Here is a 19,785-nt window from a genome sequence, read left to right as displayed (position 1 = left end):
TAGGAACTCAGAGATCTGCCTGCCTCTGTCTCCCAAGTGCTGAGATTAAAGGCATATGCCACTACGCCAGCTTTTTTTTAAAAAAAAAAAGTATTTATTATGTATACAGTATTCTGTCTGCAGGCCAGAAGAGGGCACCAGATCTCATTACAGATGGTTGTGAGCCACCATGTGGTTGCTGGGAATTGAACTCAGGACCTCTGGAAGAGCAGCCAGTGCTCTTAACCTCTGAGCCATCTCTCCAGCCCCCAGCTATTTTATTTTTAAGATTTATTTTTATGTGTATGTACCATGTGTGTGCATGGTGCCTGCAGAGGTAAGAGGAGGATCTCCTGGAACTAGAGCACCATGTGGAAGCTAGGAATCAAACCCTGATCCTCTGTGAGAGCAGCAAGTGCTCTTAACATCTGAGCCATCTCTCCTGTCCCCACCCCACCCCGTTTTGGTTTTCTAAGACAGGGTTTCGTCTATCCTGGAACTCACTCTGTAGATCAGGCTGACCTCGAACTCAGAGATCTGCCTGTCTTTGCCTCCCGAGTACTGGGACTGAAGGTGTGTGCCACCACCTCCCGGTCTCTCCTGTCCCATTTGTGTGTGTGTGTGTGTGTGTGTGTATCTGTGTGTCCGTATGTCCGAAGACAACCTAAGGGAGTCTGTTCTTTCACTCTACCATGTTGGTTCTGGGGTAGAACTAAGGTTTTGTCTTGGTGACCCCTGCTCTTTCCTGCCAAGCCCTCTCCCTGGCCCTCCTTTTTAAACAGGTTGGGACAGGAACAGTGGTAAAGGGTAAGAGGCATCCAGGAGCAACGCAGGGGAAAGGCTGTCTGAAGGTGGCAGAGTGCTTTTCAAACAGAAACACTGCCAGGCAGCACTTGGCAGAGACCCTGAAGTCCCCTTGAGACCCACGTCTTGGGGTATTCTACAGGCAGCGCCACAGTTCCAGAGCATCAAAATGCTCCCCACATCACAAGTAGTCTGGCCTGGGACAAGACCTTGACAAACCTCCTCTCTGACTACTTTCCTGGGCTATAGGGACAGGTGAAGGCGAGCAGGTGAGTCTAGGGGGCAAGCAAGGTGCTTGCTGGTCAATTCCACCAGAGCTCTTCAGAAGAACCCGACACCCTGAAAAATGCCACCTCCATGCAAGGATTTCTTTCCTGCATATACAAGCCACCCTTGATGCACATGGATCCGAAGTCTGAAGACACCAATCATGATGTCCCCTGTAGACACAGCATTCCTTACTGATTCATCGTGTGTGGGAACTGGCCTCTTTACAACTCAAGTTCTGAGACAAAAACCCCAGCACCACCTCCCCGGAGGCCCAGTCATGTCCTCTACTGTTCTCCCAAAATATACCACACTGAGACTCCAGACTCCCCTGTGCAAAATAACGCTAATATGGTACCAAGTGGTGGGCAAAGGTGTAGGTCATGAAGCCGGGTCACTCTGAACCACAATGAGGTCCAGAAGACAGCACACACTCGGGTACTTCTTACACAGATCAAGGCCTCACCACTCTCTGCTCTGCCTGGATATACAGCTGCGCCTTACCAACAGCGGAAGGTGACACAGAGTGAAACAATGACCAGGTTCTCATAGTCACAGGGCGGACCAGAACACTCAAACATGACAGCACAGAGATTTCTTAACCATCGAATCGGTGCCAGTGTGGCACTGTGCCGGCCGAGCATGCACACTCCTGGAAACGCTACAGCATCTGCCCAAAGAAGAAAGATGCACAGTCAAAGACAGAGGGTAAGGTAGGGGCAGAAGATGAGCTCAGACGGTGGCAACTAACAGCTTACACAGGAACCACCCAAGGATTCTGTTGGCTCAACGATGAGCACAGCGCCCCACAAGGGTCCCTAATCCTGCCGCGGAGAGCATTTACTGCCTGTAATTGTCATGTAGACAGCACAGCTGGGCCAAGGCTGGATGGTAACACTAAAATAGAACACCACAACGTGGTGGTGTGTGTATGGTGGTGCACGCTTTCACTCCCAGCATTTGAGGCAGAGGAGGCAGATCTATGTGAGTTCGAGGCCAGCCTGGTCTACGAACAGAGTTCCAGGACAGCCAGGGCTACTCAGAAAAACCCTGTCTCGAGAAACAAAATAACAAACAATGACAAAAAAAAACAAAACCCAAGGATGAGCATACTTGCCTGGTGGTGCATGATTCTAGCACTTGGGACGTTGAGGCAGAAGGCTCCTGACTTTGAAGCCTGCATGACTATGCAGTCAGATACTGTCTCAACTGTCCCTACCCGAAATGGGGAAATCTCAGACCTCACGTGACAGCTGTCACCTCCCAAGCACAGGCGGGAGAGTAGGAAACGACTCACAGGCAGAGGGCACACCTAAGCCTGGCCACGGAAGGGACAACCAGGGGGGAATGCACACAAGCACCATAGATTCAACTGCGAAGACAATCTAATTCTCCTCACTGAGCTCCAGTCAAACCAGAGATAGCACAACAGAATAAAACAGCTAGGATCCTGAACTTTTATTATGCAGTTAATACTCAAGGACTCAGAGACAAAGGCAAAAGGACTGTCACTCACCTGCACTGTCTCCTACACCACTAATCAGTGCACCTCACAGGTCCAAACAGGGCCACCTTTCACTCTCCGTACAGGACAGGTGCCAGCAGACTCTTGGTTCTCAAGTTTACTTACTTAAATCCAGTTTGTCCATCCATCCGCCCACCCACGGTAGCCTGGGAAGTCCTAGAACACCATTTGTAGACCAGGCTGGCCTTGAACTTGAGCTCTGCCTGCCTCTGCCTCCTGAGTGCTGGGGTTAAAGCAAACGTCACCCACACCTGGCTTAGATCCAGTCTTGTTTTCCTATTTCTCTTTTTAAACAAGTCGGGAGGGATGGTTAAGATGTTATACAAGAAGCCAAGAGCTGTTCTAGGTGCAGCCCAGCACACACACACACACACACACACACACCCAGGAAAGGCGCACAGAGAGACTCTAGTATGCCCAAGGAAATCTGTCCAAGATATAAAATGGATTATTTTTATTAAATAGATAAAGGGCTTCCTTGGCACCATCCACACACCTTTGCCCTTAGGATAAGACATGACCATGGAGAACAAGTCACTGTACCAAATGCTACAAATTCCCACTCTGAGCATCCTCATTCTCCGGTGTCAGCTCCCTGGTTCTGCAGATTCCAGTGGGCTGCCCTCCCGAGGCTTGGGCCTTGCCCGTGGCAGCCGGCATATCCTTGCATAGACAGCAACCACATGTGGTCACCTGGAGGAGCTGCGTTCTTTGCTCACACAGTCATCCTGTGAGGTAGTGTCCCCATTTCCCACCATGTTGCACGTCCTCCTCTTCTTCCTGCGGTGTGTGGTCCCATCACCTTCAGATCCAGACTCACACTGGACAAAGGGAAGGAAAAAACAATTTTGGGCTGGGGGATGGTTCTGTGGGCAAAGGTTCTTGATGCTGAACTTCATCCCTGGGGCTCAAATGGAAGGAGAGAATCAACTACAAGTCATTTTCTGCCCTCCACATCTGTACTACAGCAAACACTTCTATGCAGAGGCACACCCATAATAAATCAATATAATATTAGAAGCTAGAGAGACAGCTCAGTGGCCAAGAGCACTGCCTGCTCTTCTAAAGGACAAAATTTACTGTGAGGTTTGTATACAGAGAAGCAATGTTCAGATAGCAAATATATCTCTGTAGAAAGATATTTCAAACCATAATGCTTATTTTTATTTTTTATTTATTTATTTATTTTTGGTTTTGAGACAGGGTTTCTCTGTGGCTTTGGAGCCTGTCCTAAAACTAGCTTTTATAGACCAGGCTGGCCTCGAACTCCCAGAGATCTGCCTGCCTCTGCCTCCCGAGTGCTGGGATTAAAGGCATGCGTACCACCGCCAGGCCAAACCATAATGTTTAAATAAAAAAGCAGGGTGTGGAGGGCTGGAGAGATGGCTCAGTGGTTAAGAGCATTGCCTACTCTTCCAAAGGTCCTGAGTTCAATTCCTGGCAACCACATGGTGGCTCACAACCATCTGGAATGAGGTCTGGTGCCCTCTTCTGGCCTGCAGACATACACACAGACAGAATATTGTATACATAATAAATATTAAAAAAAAAAAAGCAGGGTGTGGTGATGCATCTTTAATCCTATCACTCAGGAAGCTGGGGCAGGTGGGTCTCTGTGGGTTCAAAACTAGCCTGGTTTACAAAGCGAGTTCTAGGACAACCACAGCCAGAATGAGACTGTCTCAAAAATAGAAACAAATTAAAACAAATTCTAAAAACAAATCCAGCTCTCAGGAAGCAGACAGGTGGACGGCTGTGATTTTGAGGCCATTTGGTCTGCATAGTGAATTCTAAGAAAGCAGGGCTGCATAGAGAGACCCTGTCTCTCAAAAAACCAAAAAAGCTGGGTGTGGTGTTGCATGCCTTTAATCCCAGCACTTGAGAGGCAGTGCATATGTTAGATGACTGGTCAGGCCAGTCAGAGTTACACAGAGAACCCTGTTCCTAAAAACAAAAAAACCAAAATACACCTGGATAAAAATCCCTCTTTTCCCTGAATTACTAGGCACTGAAGATAGAACCTTCCTAGGCTAGGCAAGTATCAGTGATGGTGATGGTGACATCAGTTAGGGCGTAGCACCAGTGTTAACTAAAGCAGGTTTGCCTGTTTCTGGGCTTCGGTTTTACCATCCATAGGGTCTAATGAAGGCTTTGTGGTCAGAACAAAGCTGGAAGCCCCGCTGTGTGCAACCCCCTCCCCTCCCCCAGCACTCCCAGCACCTCTGCACAGATGGAGTTCACAGGCCTGTGAAGCTGGGAAAGGGTGCAGTTGCAGGAATGGCTGTGTGTGAGAATCCTGTGCTCCACTCCCCCCTGGGCAGCCGAGGGCCTCACCTCTGAGTCCGTGTCCGAGGAGCTGGAACTGGAAGAGCTGGAGGAGTCGCTGGAGCTGTCAGAAGCGATGCCTGTGGACTCTTGGAGGTCAACAGCGTCGGCCAGGACTGCCAGCTCAGGGTGCTCCTGCTTCAAGATCCTGAAGGGCAAGAGGTAGTTCTCAGGGCTGTGACGGTGGCAACACCCACTCAAAATGACAGACTCAAAGTGGAGGACTCCACTGCTTGCAGCACCTGGAAACCCCTAGTGCATCGGTGGGAGTGGCTCCCAGAGACACAAATGGGCTAGGACAGACCATGTGGGCTGCCCACAGTCGCTGAAGGAAAACTACATTCTAGTGCTACACGCCTGAAGGAGCACCAGCCACACACACACACCTCTGGAGGCCAGGTTTCCTGGGAGAGGGGGAGGTCCTTAGAGAACTCCCTGGAGAGAAACAGCTCCTTTCCTACTTTCCTCCCTAAGTCTTTTCTAGCTGATCTGTTTTCTTTCTTTTAAAGTCTTTCCTTCCCACAGCACGGTGCTAGTGAAGGGGGTGGGGCTGGTTATATTATACTAGAAAGAGCAGGAATAATTAGGTTTATAAGAAATAAGACGTCACACAAGAGAGCCCACCCCTGTCACTTGAAAGAGAGACTGAGCTGACGCTAAGAGCAGCAGCCCTCCCCAGCAGCAACCTAATCTGACATCCACTGTGACCAGCAACAAAGGACCTGCATATGCAGAGGCCTTGGAGTGGCCTGCAGGGCAGAGCGAGAGGGCCTCATGCCCCAGAATCCAGGGGAATAGAAGCCACCACCCTTGCTGGCCTCTCAACAGGGAGGCAGAGCACTGAGCAAGCCAGAATCCCTCTCTTACCCCGAGAGCTGGTCCCTCCAGGTCAGGGTTGGGACACAGTGGCACGGGGTGGCTGGGGGTGGCTTGCACTGCCGCTGCCCGTGCTGTATCTGTTCTGTGGATAAACAGAGGAGCTAAGTCTCCAGGGCAGTTGCCTCAACAAGAACTGAAGGTAGTAAGTTCAAATGAATATGTTTCTGGGGGAAAATAAAGAAAACCTCAACAAAGACTTTTTTTGGTGCTAATGCTAGTTTTTATTTTTAAAAAATAACAAACCAAAAAAAAAAAAAAAAAAGAATAAGAAAAAGGAAGAAAACAGAGTGAAAACAAAAGAGAAACAATCCCAACTGTGACTACGACCAAACATGCAGAGCTGCTCCCTGCCACCTGGAGGCTACAGACACCCTGACAGCTGGCCCTGACCTTGGGCCCTCTCTACCACAGGTTCCAAGGCCCAGCTACTCCCAAGCACGGTACTGCAGCAGACAACGCTCCCCTTTCCATCTCTGGGGAAGGAACTGGAACAAAGCAAAAGAAAGGAAAGGTTTCTCACCTGTACCACTTCCTTGACAACTTTGGCCTCCCTCTTACCGTCTTGTGCCACACAACAGGGAAGTTGGTACTGCTGGCGAAGTTCTGGGTGATGGCAATGGTGGTGTCAAGATTGAGAACAACATGCCACCAGCCCCCTGGAAATCCAACAAATAAATAATTCAGTAGGGATCAGCCCTGATGCTCCTGACCAAGAGACGGCAGGTGACCTGGGGTCTGACTCTGCACAGCCACGCCCTCACTTTCTCTACTGTTTACGGCTGCTTTCCTGTTAGAAGGCACAGCTGGGCGCTGGGGACAGACTGTCTGCCTCAAATGTGTTGACTCCTGGTCACCGAAAGCTGCGACTAACACTGTAAAGGCAGAAGTTTTAGGAGAACCCCTAGCCCTTAAATATTTTCACTTCTGGAAACTTCATCTATCGAAATGTAGCTCTGGCTGGCTGGGATTTTCCAACTCAGCCCAGCCAATTCTGCACTCTAGCAAAAGCCACAAAAAACAGGCAGAGCCTGGGACTCAACTTAGGGAGAGCAGGTAACAGGGTCTCGGCCCATGGAATGTGGAGACAGATGCACTTCCTTTAACTTAGAATCCTAACCCTATCATCACAGCAGGCATGTATGACAGGAAAGGACTTCTGTCTCATTCTATAATTTTACCCCAAAATAAGAACTCAGTGCAATTACAAAATACAGCCAGAGCTGTGAAGAACAGCTTCTTCTGGCTCATCTGTACCTGGTACAAAGACAGTCTCTCCTGGTTTCTGTAATATCTCCAGGGGTTTGAATTCTGGCGGCCAGGTTGGAAGCTGTGTTCGTGGATAAATAACATTAAACCAGGTAATGGCTTCATCTTGTTGGTTCCCCCCTTCTTCTCGGGTCACCTTGATGAGTTCTCGGGGAGTGCTTGTTGGGAACAGGCACCAACGCTTGTGGCCCTGCACTAAGGCATTCCAGGCACTGGTTCCCAGAGGGTCAATGTGAATCCCAGTTCCAGAACGTGGTGGCCCCATCACAAACCACCTACAGGATGGAAACATGGAGAAGACATGAAGGGTACCTGAAATGTACTTGGCATGAAAGTAAAGTCTCTATGGCACTCCATCACACATTATGCTGTATTTACTTCAGAGACTACAAATTCTGGTGCGCAGCATTAAATAAAGTGTATACGGACTGATGTCTAACAGGAAAAAGAAAAATCACTGATAGAAATTTTTGCTGGACATTTTTAAAAAGACAGGTTATTACCAGTAAGCACAGACTCTTAAAAAAAAAAAAGAAAAAGAAAAAGACAGGTTATCTATCAGCTGGCTGTGGTAGCCCAAGCTTTTAACCCCAACACTCTGGAGAAGCAGGTGGATCTGTCAATTTAAGGCCTGCCAGGGCTACAGAGCAAGACCGCCTCCAAAACCTCAAACCTAGCTGGGCCTAGTGGCTTTTGTTTTGTTTTTCCAAGACAGGGTTTCTCTGTATAGCCCTGGCTGTTCTGGAATTTGCTCTCTGTAGATCAGGCTGGCCTCCAACTCAGAAATCTGCCTGACTCTGCCTCCCCAGTGCTGGGATTAAAGGCGTGCACCACCACTGCCTAGCTTGGGCCTAGCGTCTCTAATCCCAACACTCCAGAGGCAGAGGCAGAGGCAGAGGCAGGTGATCTGAGTTGGAGGCAAGCCTGATCTACATAATGAGTTCCAGAACAACCAGAGCTACATAGTGAGACTATGTCTCAAAGAAAACAAACAAAAACTCTCTGGAACCCGCATTATAGCGGAGAGAACAGGCTCCTCTGAACGCTACATGCGTGCTGTGGCACATGTGCCCCTCAATAAATAATAAAATATAGCTGGGTGTGGTGTTGAACATATTTAATCCCAGCACTAGGGAGACAGAGGCGGGCAGGATCTCTGTGAGTTTGAGGTCAGCCTGGTCTACATAGGAAATTCCAGGATAGGCAGAAATATACAGTGAGACCCCCCAAAAAAACAAAAATAATAAATTACAGTAAATCACACTTGCAAAAATCTAAGTAAAATTTTTTATTAAGCATTGTCTCAGCCGGGTGGCAGCGGCGCATGCCTTCGATCCCAGAACTGAGGCAGAAGCAGGCGGAACTCTGTGCGTTCAAGGTCAGCCTGGTCTACAGAGTTCCAGGACTGTCAGAGATACACAGAGAAACCCTGTCTTGAAAAACCAAAAAAATAAGTAAAAAAAAAATAAAAAGGCGGTCGTCACAATTGAATTCTACATTTAAATGCCCTGGGGCTGGACTGGAGGCTAGGAGCACTGACTCCTAGGTTTAATTAAACACCAAAGTTTAATTTAATTCTCTCAGCACCCACTCAGTGCAGCATGGTGGTGGCTCACAGTCATCCACCAGCCCCAGACGATCTGCCGCCCTCTGGTCTCCTCAGCACTGGTGCGCAGGCTGACTAGAGACTTAGAGGGCTGCAGCCAGGTAGGTGTCCGGGTGGCCCCCAGAGCAATGGAATTAGTACTACGAGCAGACCATAAAGGAACCACTCACTGCTTTCACAGGTTAGAACGGGCTCTGCTACCCACCCTGCCTCGGGCTTTGGCACACTGGATACGGAACACTTTACCTGTACGGGGGCCTGCGCTTCTCACCCGCGTACTGGAAAAGATCATCCGTGAAAAACTTGGGCACCTTGTAGTCTTCCAGAAGTTTCCTTCTCTTGGGGTGTTCGCCGTAGCTGCTGTCAAAGATGTAAAGGGGACTGTCGTCACGGGTGCTCTCCATGTACTCGATGTAGTATTTCATCTTCATCTTCACCGAGTAGCCGTCGTTATCCTCGCCGCACTTGAACTTCTGGTTCCGGTATTTCCTTTTGAGGCGCTCCAGAGTCCATTTCTCCTGCGCGGACCAGCCCTCCTGGGCATTCAGCAGAACCACGGGCTTGTAAGGCCTCTCGTAGCGCTCGACAAATTCCTCCACCGACAGCTGCACAGCATCAGCCCGCTCCACGTTATCCTGGGGGAAACAACAAAAGACCTGTCCCGTTAAAACACAGAACAAGTCCGGTGGCGGGGAAAGGTGTCCCACGGGGCCAATTAGCAACGACACACACCGGCAACGACAGGCCATTAGCGATGACCGCGCCTCTGGCTCCTCCAGGGGGAGGGAGGCCCACGTGCGTGAGAGTGAGCACGTCGCACCCAGGGCCACCCCTTCGAGGGAGGGAAGGAGGGAGGGAGGAGGGGCAGGCTCGAAGCTCCCATTAATGAGCGAGCTGTGACAGCCCGGCTGCGGGAAGGGTCTGGGGAAGAGTGGCCTTCGGGGAGCAAGGCCCCGCCCGGAGCCGCACACCGGCCGCCCCGCGCCCCGCTCACCGGCACGGCCGCCGGGCTCAGCGGGAAGCTCTCGTAGTAGTTGTGCCGGGTCCAGTCGAGCGAGTCCTTGAGCTCGGGCCGCGCACTCCGCTTGGCCTCGCGGATGCGCTTCTTGCTCTTGTGGTTCATCCTGAGCAGGTCACCGTCTGGTTCCGCCACGACCGCGACGCGGCTCGCTTCCTGCCACCAAAAAGCGCCCTCTCCGGCCGGCGCGGCACCGAAACGCCCTTCGCTCCGGGCAAGGCGCCTTTAAAGTCGCCTTCCAGAAAATTCACTCCCCAGCCACCTCCGGAGCTCCCGGTTGGGCGAGCAGCGGCCGTCCTCCCCGCCCCACCGCCTCCGGGGGACGGCCATTGGCCTCCGCGCCCTGCGAGATCCGCCTTCACGCGCGCCGATTGGGCGCCATGTTGGGAAGGTCGCCTTGCTGACGCCCTGCCCCGCCCCACTGCGGCCTGCGCTCCACTTCCGGCTGCGCGTCGCTTCCTCGCCGTCCGCTTCCGGCCGGGCTCGCTGCCGCCGCAGCCGTCTGGGTTTCGTTTGGAGAGCGTCCAGCAGGCTCGTCTCGTCTCGCGGCCACGTGGCACGGCCCCACCGGCCCGGCGTTCCCGCGCGCCGAGCGCCCTCCACCGCCCCCTGACCTGGGGTGCCCCGATTCCCCTCCGTGCGAGCGCGGCCTCATGGCCGGGGCTCAGCGCTTTCGGTTCCGGGAGGAGTCAGGCCCTGGAGCCCATGGGGCAGTGCTGGAGGTCCGCGTCCCGCAGGTGCGTGCAGCGGCACCCACGTGGAAGCGCTCCCTGATGGCGGTGTAGGGAGTAAGGGATTTAGCAGCAGGTCTGGTATGGAGCTCGGTGAGGGACCGTGCCAGGACGGAGGCACCGAGTGTTTCTTCCGGGAAAGTGGCTTTCTTAGCCTGCGGTGCTAGCTTTGAGCTTTTTTGAAAAGCATTTACTACTATATCTTAACCCCACCACCCCACGCCTCTGAGTACTCTTGATTGAATCCAGCCGCTGTTAGGCAAGTGCTCCATCACCCTTTTTGTTTTATTTTTGAGCTCAGGCAGATTTGACATTGAACCCCTGTTCCTCCTCCCCAGGATTGTAGGTGTGCGCCACCATACTCTTGTTCTGTCTGGCTGTCAAACCCAAGACCTCATACATGCTAGGCGAAAGTTGTGCTTCTGAGCTCCTAAGTTATGGGTCCAGGGGTTCCTGTCTCCAACAGCACAATAAAATTTTCTGCATCTGCCGTGACTTGTTCCTCCGAGCTTATAGCTACCCTAGATCCGAATATTGACTTTCCCCTGATAGTCGGGTTTACAAAGGCTTTTCAGGCTATCCCAGTAGGCGTTCCCGGCAGCAGTGGCAGCAGAAGGTGCCATCCTATCCTGTCACCTGGAGCAGCCTGCATTCTTGGCAGATGCTTCTGCCCAAGTGAAGTAAAGATTCTTTTGTTTTTGGTTTGTTGAGACAGAGTTTCTATGTGTAGCCCTGGCTGTCCTGGAACTCGCTCTGTAGAACAAGCTGCCTGATGGGACTAAAGGCAGGATGAAAGCCTCTGGGGCCTCCACCTCCACCTAGTGAAGCAGGTGTGCTTGACTGTACTACAGAAAAACATTTCAAGGCAAATCAGTATGAAGCAGAGTGGGCGGCTATTAACAGTATAACCTGGATTTAAGTTTGGGGGTATATAGACGTTTAGGAAAAGGACACAATGCATAGGTACAGGCTTTACAAGTACACTTAACTGTCTTATGCACATATGCCATGTGCACAATTCCTTTTTTTTCTTTTTTTTCTTTTGTTTGTTTGTTTTTCTAGACAGGGTTTCGCTGTAGCTATCAAGCCTGTCCTGAAACTAGCTTTTGTAGATCAGGCTGGCCTCGAACTCACAGAGATTTGCCTGCCTCTGCCTCCGGAGTGCAGTGCTGGGATAACTGCCCAGCCATTTGCACGATTTTGTAGCTTCTGAAGGTAAATTTAAGGGATTTCTAAGAAACTTTTCTTTTAGTAAATAAGATCACAGGATGGGGGCTGGAGAGACAGAGGTCCAGAGTTCAGTTCCCAGCAATCACATGGTGGCTCCCAACGATCCCTTGTAGGATTTGATGCCCCTCTTCTGGCATAAAGGTGTACATGCAGATGGAGCACTCATACATAAATAAATAAACAAACCTTTTTTTAAAAAAAGTCCCAGGGTGAAATTAGTGAGGTGCATTGGACAGGAAGGATTACAGTGATGTCAAAACCATGTGCTACAAGAGTTAAAGGAATCTTTAATTATACTAGGTCCAAGGGTGTTGACATATTTATAACCTTGTTCGTGAAACTCTCAGAAGGTTGCTGATTACAACTGGAAAAGCTGTGAGGTTATATTCAAAAGACAGACTTAGCTGGGCAGTAGCGCACACCTTTAATCCCCGCACTCGGGAGGCAGAAGCAGGTGGATCTCTATGAGTTCAGGGCTAGCCTGGTCTACAGAGCGAGTTCCAGGACATGCTGCAAAAGCTATAGCGAAAACCTGTCTTGAAAAACAAAAAACAAAACAAAAAAACATGACAGATTTATTTTCACTCCAAGGAGTTCCTCTATTTTAATTTTTTTAAAGGTAGTCTCATTCTGGCTGTGGCTGTCCTGGAACTGACCAGGCTGGTATTGAACTCACAGAGATCTGCCTGCCTCTAATTCCTGAGGTGCTAGGATTAAAGGTGTGTGCCACCACCACACCCTCCTGGTTCTTGTTTGCTGTTTTAACATTTGGGTTTGAAATATCTCTATAAAGAACATTGTTCCTCTGAAACTTCACAGTGAATTTTGTTAGTTGTACTGATATTTGACCCTTACCCAATGAGAGACTTCAGCCAGACTCTGAGATGAGATCTTTACTTTCCCATGTCTTCTTGATTTTCTCAGTCTGTCCTGCCTCAGTAGTTCAGTGTTAGAAAGACAGCATAAAAGGCAAACCAAGACAGAACTTGATTCCTGTGGCCTCCTAGTGACTGAGTCAGGGTCTTACACTTCTCTTCGGCGCTGATATTTTTTTGTAGCTCACTATGCACCTCTGGCTGGCCTGGAACTACCAGCGACCTGCCCACTCATGCCTTTCAAGTGGATTAAAGCCATGCGCCACCATACCCTGCTTCATTTTTTAAAAAAAAGATTTAGCTTTTGCTGGGCATAGTAGCCCATGCCCTTAATCCCTTCTTTAATCCCAGCATTCAAGAGGCAGAGGCAAGAGAATCACTGGGAGTTTGAGGCCAGTGTAGTCTGCATAGCCAATTCCAGGACATCCAGGGCTACATACCAATTATGTCTCAGAAAATGAAGAGCAGGAGATTCGCATTCCGAACTGCTGAATCATCTAGCTACCCCTATTTTTTAACCCTGTAACTTCATTTATGTATATATGTATGTGCATATACATATGTATTTTATTTTTTATGTGCATTGGTGTCTGACCTTGGAGTTGCAGACAGTTGTGAGCTACCATGTGGGTGCTGGGAACTGAACCCTGGTTTTCTGGAAAAGCAGTCTTCCCAACCCCTATTTATTATTGTTATTTTGAAATTGGGTCTTGATATTTTGGCCTTCCTGTCTAGTGCTTGAGTGAACACTGTCCCATCACAACCATCCATGCACTGTTCCTGAATGGACCTCTGATTCCTGTACAGCTTTGATAGTTTTTGTCATTCTCTGTCACCCTAGCAGGGGCACCCGTCTCCAGAAGACAGGCCAGCTTTGATTTCTGTTGCTAATATGCAGTGTTTTGTGTGTGGCATTGAAAATTATTACCCTATGGAGATCATATGTGCAGTTGAGACAGAAGCCCTGACAAGTAGGTCATGTAAAATCATATAGCTGGATCTGGAGTTTGAGCCTGGGGTGGGGTGTTTGGGGATGGTGGGGGGGGAGGCTCAATTCAGAGGCCCTTTCCCTTTTTGATAAATGTTCCCCAGATTCTAGTTTTTTTGATTGCTTTAGGAGTTTTGATTTTTTTTTCCAGACAGAGTCTAGAAGTCTAGACTGATGACCTGATGGCTTTTGGTTTGCTATGTAGATAAGGCTGGCCTTGAACTTATAATAATGTTCCTTCTTCCTCCTGTGTGATAGAATTATAGCTGGGAACCACATCCTGAATGATTCTAGTTCTTTCCAAAGACTATCTTTCCGTCTTTAGCTCCACATATACCTCCTTTTGTGAGACATCTTCCTAAGACTGCAGGGCTTGTCATTAGCGTCCAAGTCATCCTTGACTTGAAAATCTCCCAGAAAATAGAGATGAAGTAGGGCTTGTCCAACATCATCTTCTTGTACTTAGAATTTGTAAATTTCTGTGGCCAGGAGATGCACAGGTCAGTAAACCTCCAACCTCCCCCTCAGAGTGTTGTGCCTAGATCAGACCAGAGGCACTCTTCTGGGCAACCCTTGTCTTCATGTGTTACACCCTTACTTCACCTTGCTTTATTATTGTAGCATTTATTCATTCATTCATTTAATACTTACTGGTTTTTCAGACAGGATTTCTCAGTAGCTATGGAGCCTCTCTTGGAACTTGCTCTGTAGACCAGCTGGCCTAGAACTCAGAGATCCACCTGCCTGTGCTAGGATTAAAGGTGTGCACTACCACCACCCGGCTGTAGTAGCATTATTACCAACCAAAATTACCTATTCTTTGCCCATCATTGTCCAGTATATAGTTATGTACAGTGTATACGCTAGCCCTTAACTGTCCCTGAAGTCTGTTTAAATGCTTGTGGAGGGGCTGAACAGATGACTTGGGTAGAGTACTACTTGCTACTCTTACAGAGGACCTAGTTTTAGTTCCCAGCACCCACATGGAAGCTTAGCCATGTTTAACTCTAGTTCCAGGGGCTCCAACACCCTCTTCTGGTTTTAGAGGCACTAGGCATGCAAATGGTGCATATACATACATGTATGCAAAACACTCATGCACATAAAACGCTTGAGGAGCTGGCAGTATCGTCCACAAAGCCCTTGGTTACTCAGGATTGAGGCCAGCCTAGAATAGTTTCAGAACTAGTACACGACCATCATGTGTGTGTCAGGACTGACAGTGCATAAAGTATTCATATGGAAATTTTCTTTATAGGTCCTGCATGTCCAATATGGGATGTATATTTGGCCCTGTGCTGTAGTCCTGGCCCAATACTTGTGGTTTCACAGAAGATCTCTGCCAGGCAAAGCTGTCTTAGAGGTAACAGGACCCAGTAAGTTTCCACATGTGAGCTATTAGTATTTATTATGTATTTTTATATCAGGTAGTTTGGCTGGCTTTGAAATTCCAAATTAGTAAAATCTTCACATTTCCAATTAAAAACAAGTATTGAGTTGGAGAGGTGGCTCAGCCATTAAAGAGCATTGTCTTCAATTAAGAGGTCCTAGGTTCAATTCCCAGCAACCACATGGTGGCTCATAACCATCTAAGTGATCTGGTGTCCTCTGACATGTAGGCAGAACACTGTACATTCTTTGGCAGTGTGGCACACACCTTTAATCCCAGCACTTGGAAAGCCGAGATACACAGAGAAATCCTTTCTCAAAAATAAAGATCTGGATACTTAGCTATAAAAGCAATAGCAGTTAGCGGCACAACTGGCTATTCAATCCACATCTGTCCATTGTTCCAGATCCCATTTCCAAGATAGGACAAACCTGTATTGCAATTAAATTATTTTTGCAATATGGAAGCAACATCCTTTGATTTAAGCAGGTGTATGTGCCACTTTTCAGCAAATCAACCTTTAAGTTCAGAGTGCTGCTTGTTGCCAGAGGTAGTGTTACCAGCCTTTAGTCCCAGCCCTGGGAGCAGGCAGGCCAGAGTTCAAAGCCAGCCAGGGAGCATAGACTGTCTCATTTTGAGTCCCAAATTTTATTTCCATTATTTAGATTGGAGCTGGAGTGAGTCTTCCAGGGATTCTGGCTGCTAAGTGTGGTGCTGAGGTCATACTATCTGACAGCTCAGAGCTGCCCCACTGTCTGGAGATCTGCCGACAAAGCTGTCAACTCAATGACCTGTCATATATTCAGGTTGTAGGGCTAACATGGGGCCACATAACCAAAGACCTGTTGTCTTTACCACCACAAGACATCATCCTTGCATCTGATGTGTTCTTTGAACCAGAAGGTAAGCTTAATCTGCAAAAAAAGACCTAGCACGCACATGTTGCATAAAACTCACTGCTGTTCCCCCCCCACCCCAGATTTTGAAAGCATTTTAGCCACAGTGTACTTTCTGATGCAGAGGAACCCCAAAGCTCAATTTTGGTCTACCTATCAGGTCAGGAGGTGAGTATGGACAGCTTCAATTTGCTAATTTTCTTAATGATAATCAAAATGCATTAAACAGAAAAAGCATGAATCATTAAAAAAATTTATTTCCTTTCAGTGCTGACTGGTCACTTGAAGACTTGCTCTACAAGTGGGATATGAAATGTGTCCATGTTCCTCTGGAGTCTTTTGATGCAGACAAGGAAGATCTAGCCGAGTCTGCCCTCCCAGGAAGGCATACTGTTGAAATGCTGGTCGTCTCCTTAGGGAAGAACAGCTTCTGAGTTGTACCTCTAGCTGTTTGGGACAGTGTCAAGACTCAATACACCTGGCATTAAGATGAGCCATCTGCCTGAGATGTCATGTACAACATACACTCATGGGCAACAACTTTTTAACAAATTAAAACACTTGAAAAGGACTTGGATTACTCTCAATCATTAACCAGGACACACTCTGGGTTGAGACACCATTTTAAGACCTCAAGATGCTACTCAAAGTGTTAGGTTTAGGTTCATCTAGCATTCTCGTGAGAGAAATGGTATTCCCTCAACATTGTACCTTTACACTGTAAGGCCATTAACAAAGTAATGCGTTGCATAGGTTTTTAGATTAAACCGAGGAAAAAAGACCAAGACATATTCTCAAAAAAGCTAACACCAGAAAACACTTTAATCAAACTACAGAAACAATGGTTATAGTACAGAATATTCATAAGCAAAAGATACACCATGTTTTTAAGTACTTACAAAGTTACAAACCATTTGCTTCCTTAACATTTTCTGATTAAGTTCATACACGAGGATCAGATTTACCATTTTTTTGAGGGAGGGGGTGTATTTATCATCAGCTAGATGTGCTCACTGTATGCTCCATTATTTATATGCAAGGCCCGGGTGACTGGAAGTGCAGTTGTCAGGCATTTTAATAAACTGGACAGCCATTTGTTTCTGCACGACAAGGCATCTTTACACAGGAGCAACCAGGAGAAAACAGGAAACAGCCAAGCACTCTGCACTGCAACACGCCACCTTAACAGCTAACCAGCATTACTCAACTGCTACACAACTGCGCCTAGTGCACAAAAATACATAAGAGAAGAGATTAGAATTGTATTTGGTAAACAATCCTTCAAAAAAAATAAGTCTTTTCACCTGAAAAGTCTTTATACAAATTTGGGTTCAGATTATCATTTAGACCTGAAGGTAAATAACATATATAAACAATGACACCAACTGTTTTAATTCTAAGGAGTGAAGGCAATGCTGAGTCAATCTGCTGACAGCTTTAGGCTGTGTGTAATGGCTGCAAACGTTTCCTTATTAAGTCAGGAGGCCACAAATTAGGTTACCAATCTGTTTAATTTCAAACAAAAAAAGTCAGCACTATAAACAAAAATGAAATTTTACCTCAAATATCCAATCCAATAATGAAATCTGAAGTCGCTCACCTCACTAAATTACAAGAAATTTGAATAACAGCAACACAATGGCACATAAAATGATGTTTGCCACCTGAGGCAGATTAAAACAAGTAAAAAGTTAGACAAATGTTACAAAATAACCTTTTCAATAGCCAGTTGCTTGTTCCAAGGACTCTTCCACTGACCGACGGACTGAGTTTGTGGTCCTTTCCCCAAAGTCCTCTGTTAAGCTGCTTGCCGATTCATCTAGGTTTGAAAAGAGAGAGGTTCAGCTTACCGTCTACTACCACACACAGGTGCCCAGGGCACATGGTTTCAGTCTCAGACACGTACTTACTAAGAAAGGCTCTGGTGAAACAAGGAGGTTACACGAGGTTCCACCTGGCCACTGTCAGTTTATTAAAGGCCCAAATGAGAATCCTCCCAAAGGCTACCACCAGCACAAGTCTGAATGTGATTCTTGGTCAGATAACCAAGACAAAAAAATGGCAAGGGGAGGAAGAAAAAAAAAAAACAAAAAGCGGGAGGGCGGGGTGGGGCTGTATCCAAATAAAACTTGCTATCAGAAATTAGTCTACCCTTTAAGATGTTTGAAAATGAAACGTTTGGCAGTTGAGGATGTTCTTATCAGCTTAGGGCCCTTTCCTTTAAAAAAATAATAGGACCAAACAATTTGAGAGTTAAAGACACACTATCCTTTCCCCACCCAGTGCAATACCTGTAACTTTCTTTTGGGATTCCAAAAGTTCACTGCTTCTTAATCGCAATTCATTTGCCACATCCATTAGAGTAAGAAGTCCCAGTCAGTACAACAACAGTTGAACTGATTGTTTTGCTCTATGAGGATAGTGCATCTTTAACGTGTAAAGACAAACCTGCTCCAATACACGCCCACAGAAACTGGTCCCTGGAGGATCAGCCAAATCAGTTAAAATCTGCAATACTGGCCAATATTCTTTTATCAAACAGGAGACCGCAGCTTTAAAGGGGGAAAATGCAGACGTTGGATAAAAACAGCAAGAAATAGTCATTTTCATTAATAGGTCTCAAACAGTATGAAACAGCCATTATTACTTAAGCTCTACACAATCCTCTCTGAAGACCCCTCTTCAGCATTACTCCCAAAGCCGAGTAACCTCAGACAGTACTCTTGTCACATCAGGAGTCACTCGCGCTAGCATGGCTCAAAAAACCTACTTCAACCCCACGGGACTCAGGCTGCGGCTCGGATTCCTGCAGACATTACCGTTTTCTTAGGAGGACACTGCTCCTTCTTCCTCTGGAGACTTGGGGGGGCTCTTGGAACGCGACCTAGACTTGGACTCCCTCTTGGACACGGGCGGAGGACTTCTGGATCTCGACCTGGACCTGGACCGCGAGCGGGATCTGGAGACCGAGGACGACTTGGACTTGGATCTTCGCGCAGATCTGGACTTGGAGGTGGAGCGCGAGCGGGACCGAGTGCGGGACCGGGACTTGGAGCGGCTGTAGCGAGAGCGGCTCCGGGACCTGGAACGGCTCCGGCTTCGAGACCGGCTGCGGCGACGGCGCCTCGGGCTGCGGGCGGGACGCGAGCGACAGCGTGAGCGAGCTGCAGGCCGCCGGCCCAGCCCCGCCCGCTCCACCCGCCCCGCCGCCATTATCTGGCTGCCAGACGCCATTTCCCTCGCCGCGAGGCGGAGTCTCGCACGGTGCGGCAGGGCCCGCCGCCGCCCAGGCCGCGAGGGAGGGGCCCGCTCCACGTGCTCCGCGCACCTTTGTGCGCCCGCCGGCCTCCCGTCCCGCCCCCGGCCAGTCCCTCGCCCCGCTCACCTGCGGCTCCGCCGTCCGTAGCCGCCGCCGCCATACCTCCGCGGTGGCGGGCCCCGGCGGCTGTGGTGCGAGTCGGGCGGGCGGCCGTAGCGCGCCATCTGCACCCGCAGCTCGCGGCCGTCCAGCACCGCCCCATCCATAGCATCCATGGCGTCTTCGGCGTCGCGCTTGTCGTGGAAGCGGACGAAGGCGAAACCGCGCGACTCCTTGGTGTAGCGGTCCCGCGGGATGTACACGTCGCCGACGCGGCCGTACTTCTCGAAGACGCGCCTCAGCGTGTCGGGCGAGGTGCGGTAAGTCAGGTTGTCCACCTTGAGGGAGGTCATGCCCTCCACATCGGGAGGCGGGCGGCCGTAGCTCATGGCTGCGAAGCGGCGAGCGGGCCCTCGCCCTCAGCAGGATCCGCGGCCTCCTCTGGCCGTGGCGGCGGCGGCAGGCCGCGCCTCTCTCGGCAGTGAGTCCGCGTGGGTTAGCTGCGAGGCCGGCGCAGAGCAGACACACCCGATACGCTCCCAGCAGCAACTGAACGGGCGGGCGGGCGCCGGGCCGCCTTTATAGCCGCCCTCACAAAATGGCGCCCGCGCCACCCGGAAATGAATCTCCTGATTGGCTCGTCCCGTC

The 19,785-nt window shown here is 49.1% G+C and overlaps 3 protein-coding genes across 10 annotated transcripts; 1 reads left to right on the top strand and 2 right to left on the bottom strand.

Annotated features, from left to right (window-relative positions):
* Positions 1-3,014: 3,014 nt before the first annotated feature.
* Jmjd6 (jumonji domain containing 6, arginine demethylase and lysine hydroxylase) lies at positions 3,015-10,032 on the bottom strand. 3 transcript variants are annotated; one of them, XM_041635846.1, is made up of 7 exons: positions 9,646-10,032; positions 8,898-9,286; positions 7,034-7,320; positions 6,338-6,435; positions 5,768-5,856; positions 4,910-5,048; positions 3,015-3,396 (listed from the first exon to the last, which is right to left on the bottom strand). In XM_041635846.1, exons 1-7 carry the CDS (start codon positions 9,772-9,774, stop codon positions 3,265-3,267), a joined length of 1,263 nt encoding a protein of 420 aa, XP_041491780.1. In that variant the 5' UTR covers positions 9,775-10,032; the 3' UTR covers positions 3,015-3,264. The 3 variants fall into 3 exon arrangements, 2 of the variants coding, with proteins under 2 accessions (XP_041491780.1, XP_041491779.1); XR_005972657.1 differs by having other exon boundaries at positions 3,261-3,396; positions 5,768-5,861; positions 6,300-6,435; positions 9,646-10,027; XM_041635845.1 differs by lacking the exon at positions 5,768-5,856 and having other exon boundaries at positions 6,300-6,435; positions 9,646-10,019.
* A 104-nt stretch (positions 10,033-10,136) lies between these two features.
* On the top strand, positions 10,137-16,337 carry Mettl23 (methyltransferase like 23). 3 transcript variants are annotated; one of them, XM_041635915.1, is made up of 5 exons: positions 10,137-10,406; positions 14,752-14,856; positions 15,549-15,786; positions 15,863-15,947; positions 16,048-16,337. In XM_041635915.1, the coding sequence occupies exons 1-5, from the start codon at positions 10,323-10,325 to the stop codon at positions 16,211-16,213; spliced, it is 678 nt and encodes a 225-aa protein (XP_041491849.1). In that variant the 5' UTR covers positions 10,137-10,322; the 3' UTR covers positions 16,214-16,337. The 3 variants fall into 3 exon arrangements, with proteins under 3 accessions (XP_041491849.1, XP_041491848.1, XP_041491847.1); XM_041635914.1 differs by having other exon boundaries at positions 14,752-14,883; XM_041635913.1 differs by lacking the exon at positions 14,752-14,856 and having other exon boundaries at positions 10,184-10,406.
* Positions 16,338-16,583: 246 nt separating this feature from the next.
* Positions 16,584-19,744, bottom strand: Srsf2 (serine and arginine rich splicing factor 2). 4 transcript variants are annotated; one of them, XR_005972664.1, is made up of 5 exons: positions 19,165-19,744; positions 18,599-18,909; positions 18,228-18,331; positions 17,494-17,598; positions 16,584-17,003 (listed from the first exon to the last, which is right to left on the bottom strand). XR_005972664.1 is itself a non-coding variant. In XM_041635912.1 (3 exons), the coding sequence occupies exons 1-2, from the start codon at positions 19,524-19,526 to the stop codon at positions 18,606-18,608; spliced, it is 666 nt and encodes a 221-aa protein (XP_041491846.1). In that variant the 5' UTR covers positions 19,527-19,727; the 3' UTR covers positions 16,584-17,598; positions 18,599-18,605. The 4 variants fall into 4 exon arrangements, 1 of the variants encoding a protein (XP_041491846.1); XR_005972662.1 differs by having other exon boundaries at positions 16,584-17,598; XR_005972663.1 differs by lacking the exon at positions 18,228-18,331 and having other exon boundaries at positions 19,165-19,727.
* Positions 19,745-19,785: the final 41 nt, after the last annotated feature.

Source organism: Microtus oregoni, unplaced genomic scaffold (assembly GCF_018167655.1).
Source record: "Microtus oregoni isolate MIOR12 unplaced genomic scaffold, Mior012 000048F_ref0000485, whole genome shotgun sequence".
NCBI lineage: Eukaryota > Metazoa > Chordata > Mammalia > Rodentia > Cricetidae > Microtus > Microtus oregoni.
Note: the sequence above shows the minus strand (reverse complement) of the source record. Positions and strands in the feature narration are given on the sequence as shown.

What these genes read in the sequence shown, in the direction of transcription:
- Mettl23 (XM_041635914.1), top strand. Translation starts at nt 10,323, where the DNA reads ATGGCCGGGGCTCAGCGCTTTCGGTTCCGGGAGGAGTCAGGCCCTGGA. An exon ending in TGTGTTCTTTGAACCAGAAG is followed by an intron (nt 15,787 to 15,862) that starts GTAAGCTTAATC and finishes CCCCCACCCCAG; the next exon opens with ATTTTGAAAGCATTTTAGCC. An exon ending in TCTACCTATCAGGTCAGGAG is followed by an intron (nt 15,948 to 16,047) that starts GTGAGTATGGAC and finishes ATTTCCTTTCAG; the next exon opens with TGCTGACTGGTCACTTGAAG.
- Srsf2 (XM_041635912.1), bottom strand. Translation starts at nt 19,526, where the DNA reads ATGAGCTACGGCCGCCCGCCTCCCGATGTGGAGGGCATGACCTCCCTC. An exon ending in TACGGACGGCGGAGCCGCAG is followed by an intron (nt 18,910 to 19,164) that starts GTGAGCGGGGCG and finishes TCCCGCCCGCAG; the next exon opens with CCCGAGGCGCCGTCGCCGCA.
- Jmjd6 (XM_041635846.1), bottom strand. Translation starts at nt 9,774, where the DNA reads ATGAACCACAAGAGCAAGAAGCGCATCCGCGAGGCCAAGCGGAGTGCG. An exon ending in AAGCGCAGGCCCCCGTACAG is followed by an intron (nt 7,321 to 8,897) that starts GTAAAGTGTTCC and finishes TCCATCCTGTAG; the next exon opens with GTGGTTTGTGATGGGGCCAC. An exon ending in TGGAGGGACCAGCTCTCGGG is followed by an intron (nt 5,049 to 5,767) that starts GTAAGAGAGGGA and finishes CTTGCCCTTCAG; the next exon opens with GATCTTGAAGCAGGAGCACC.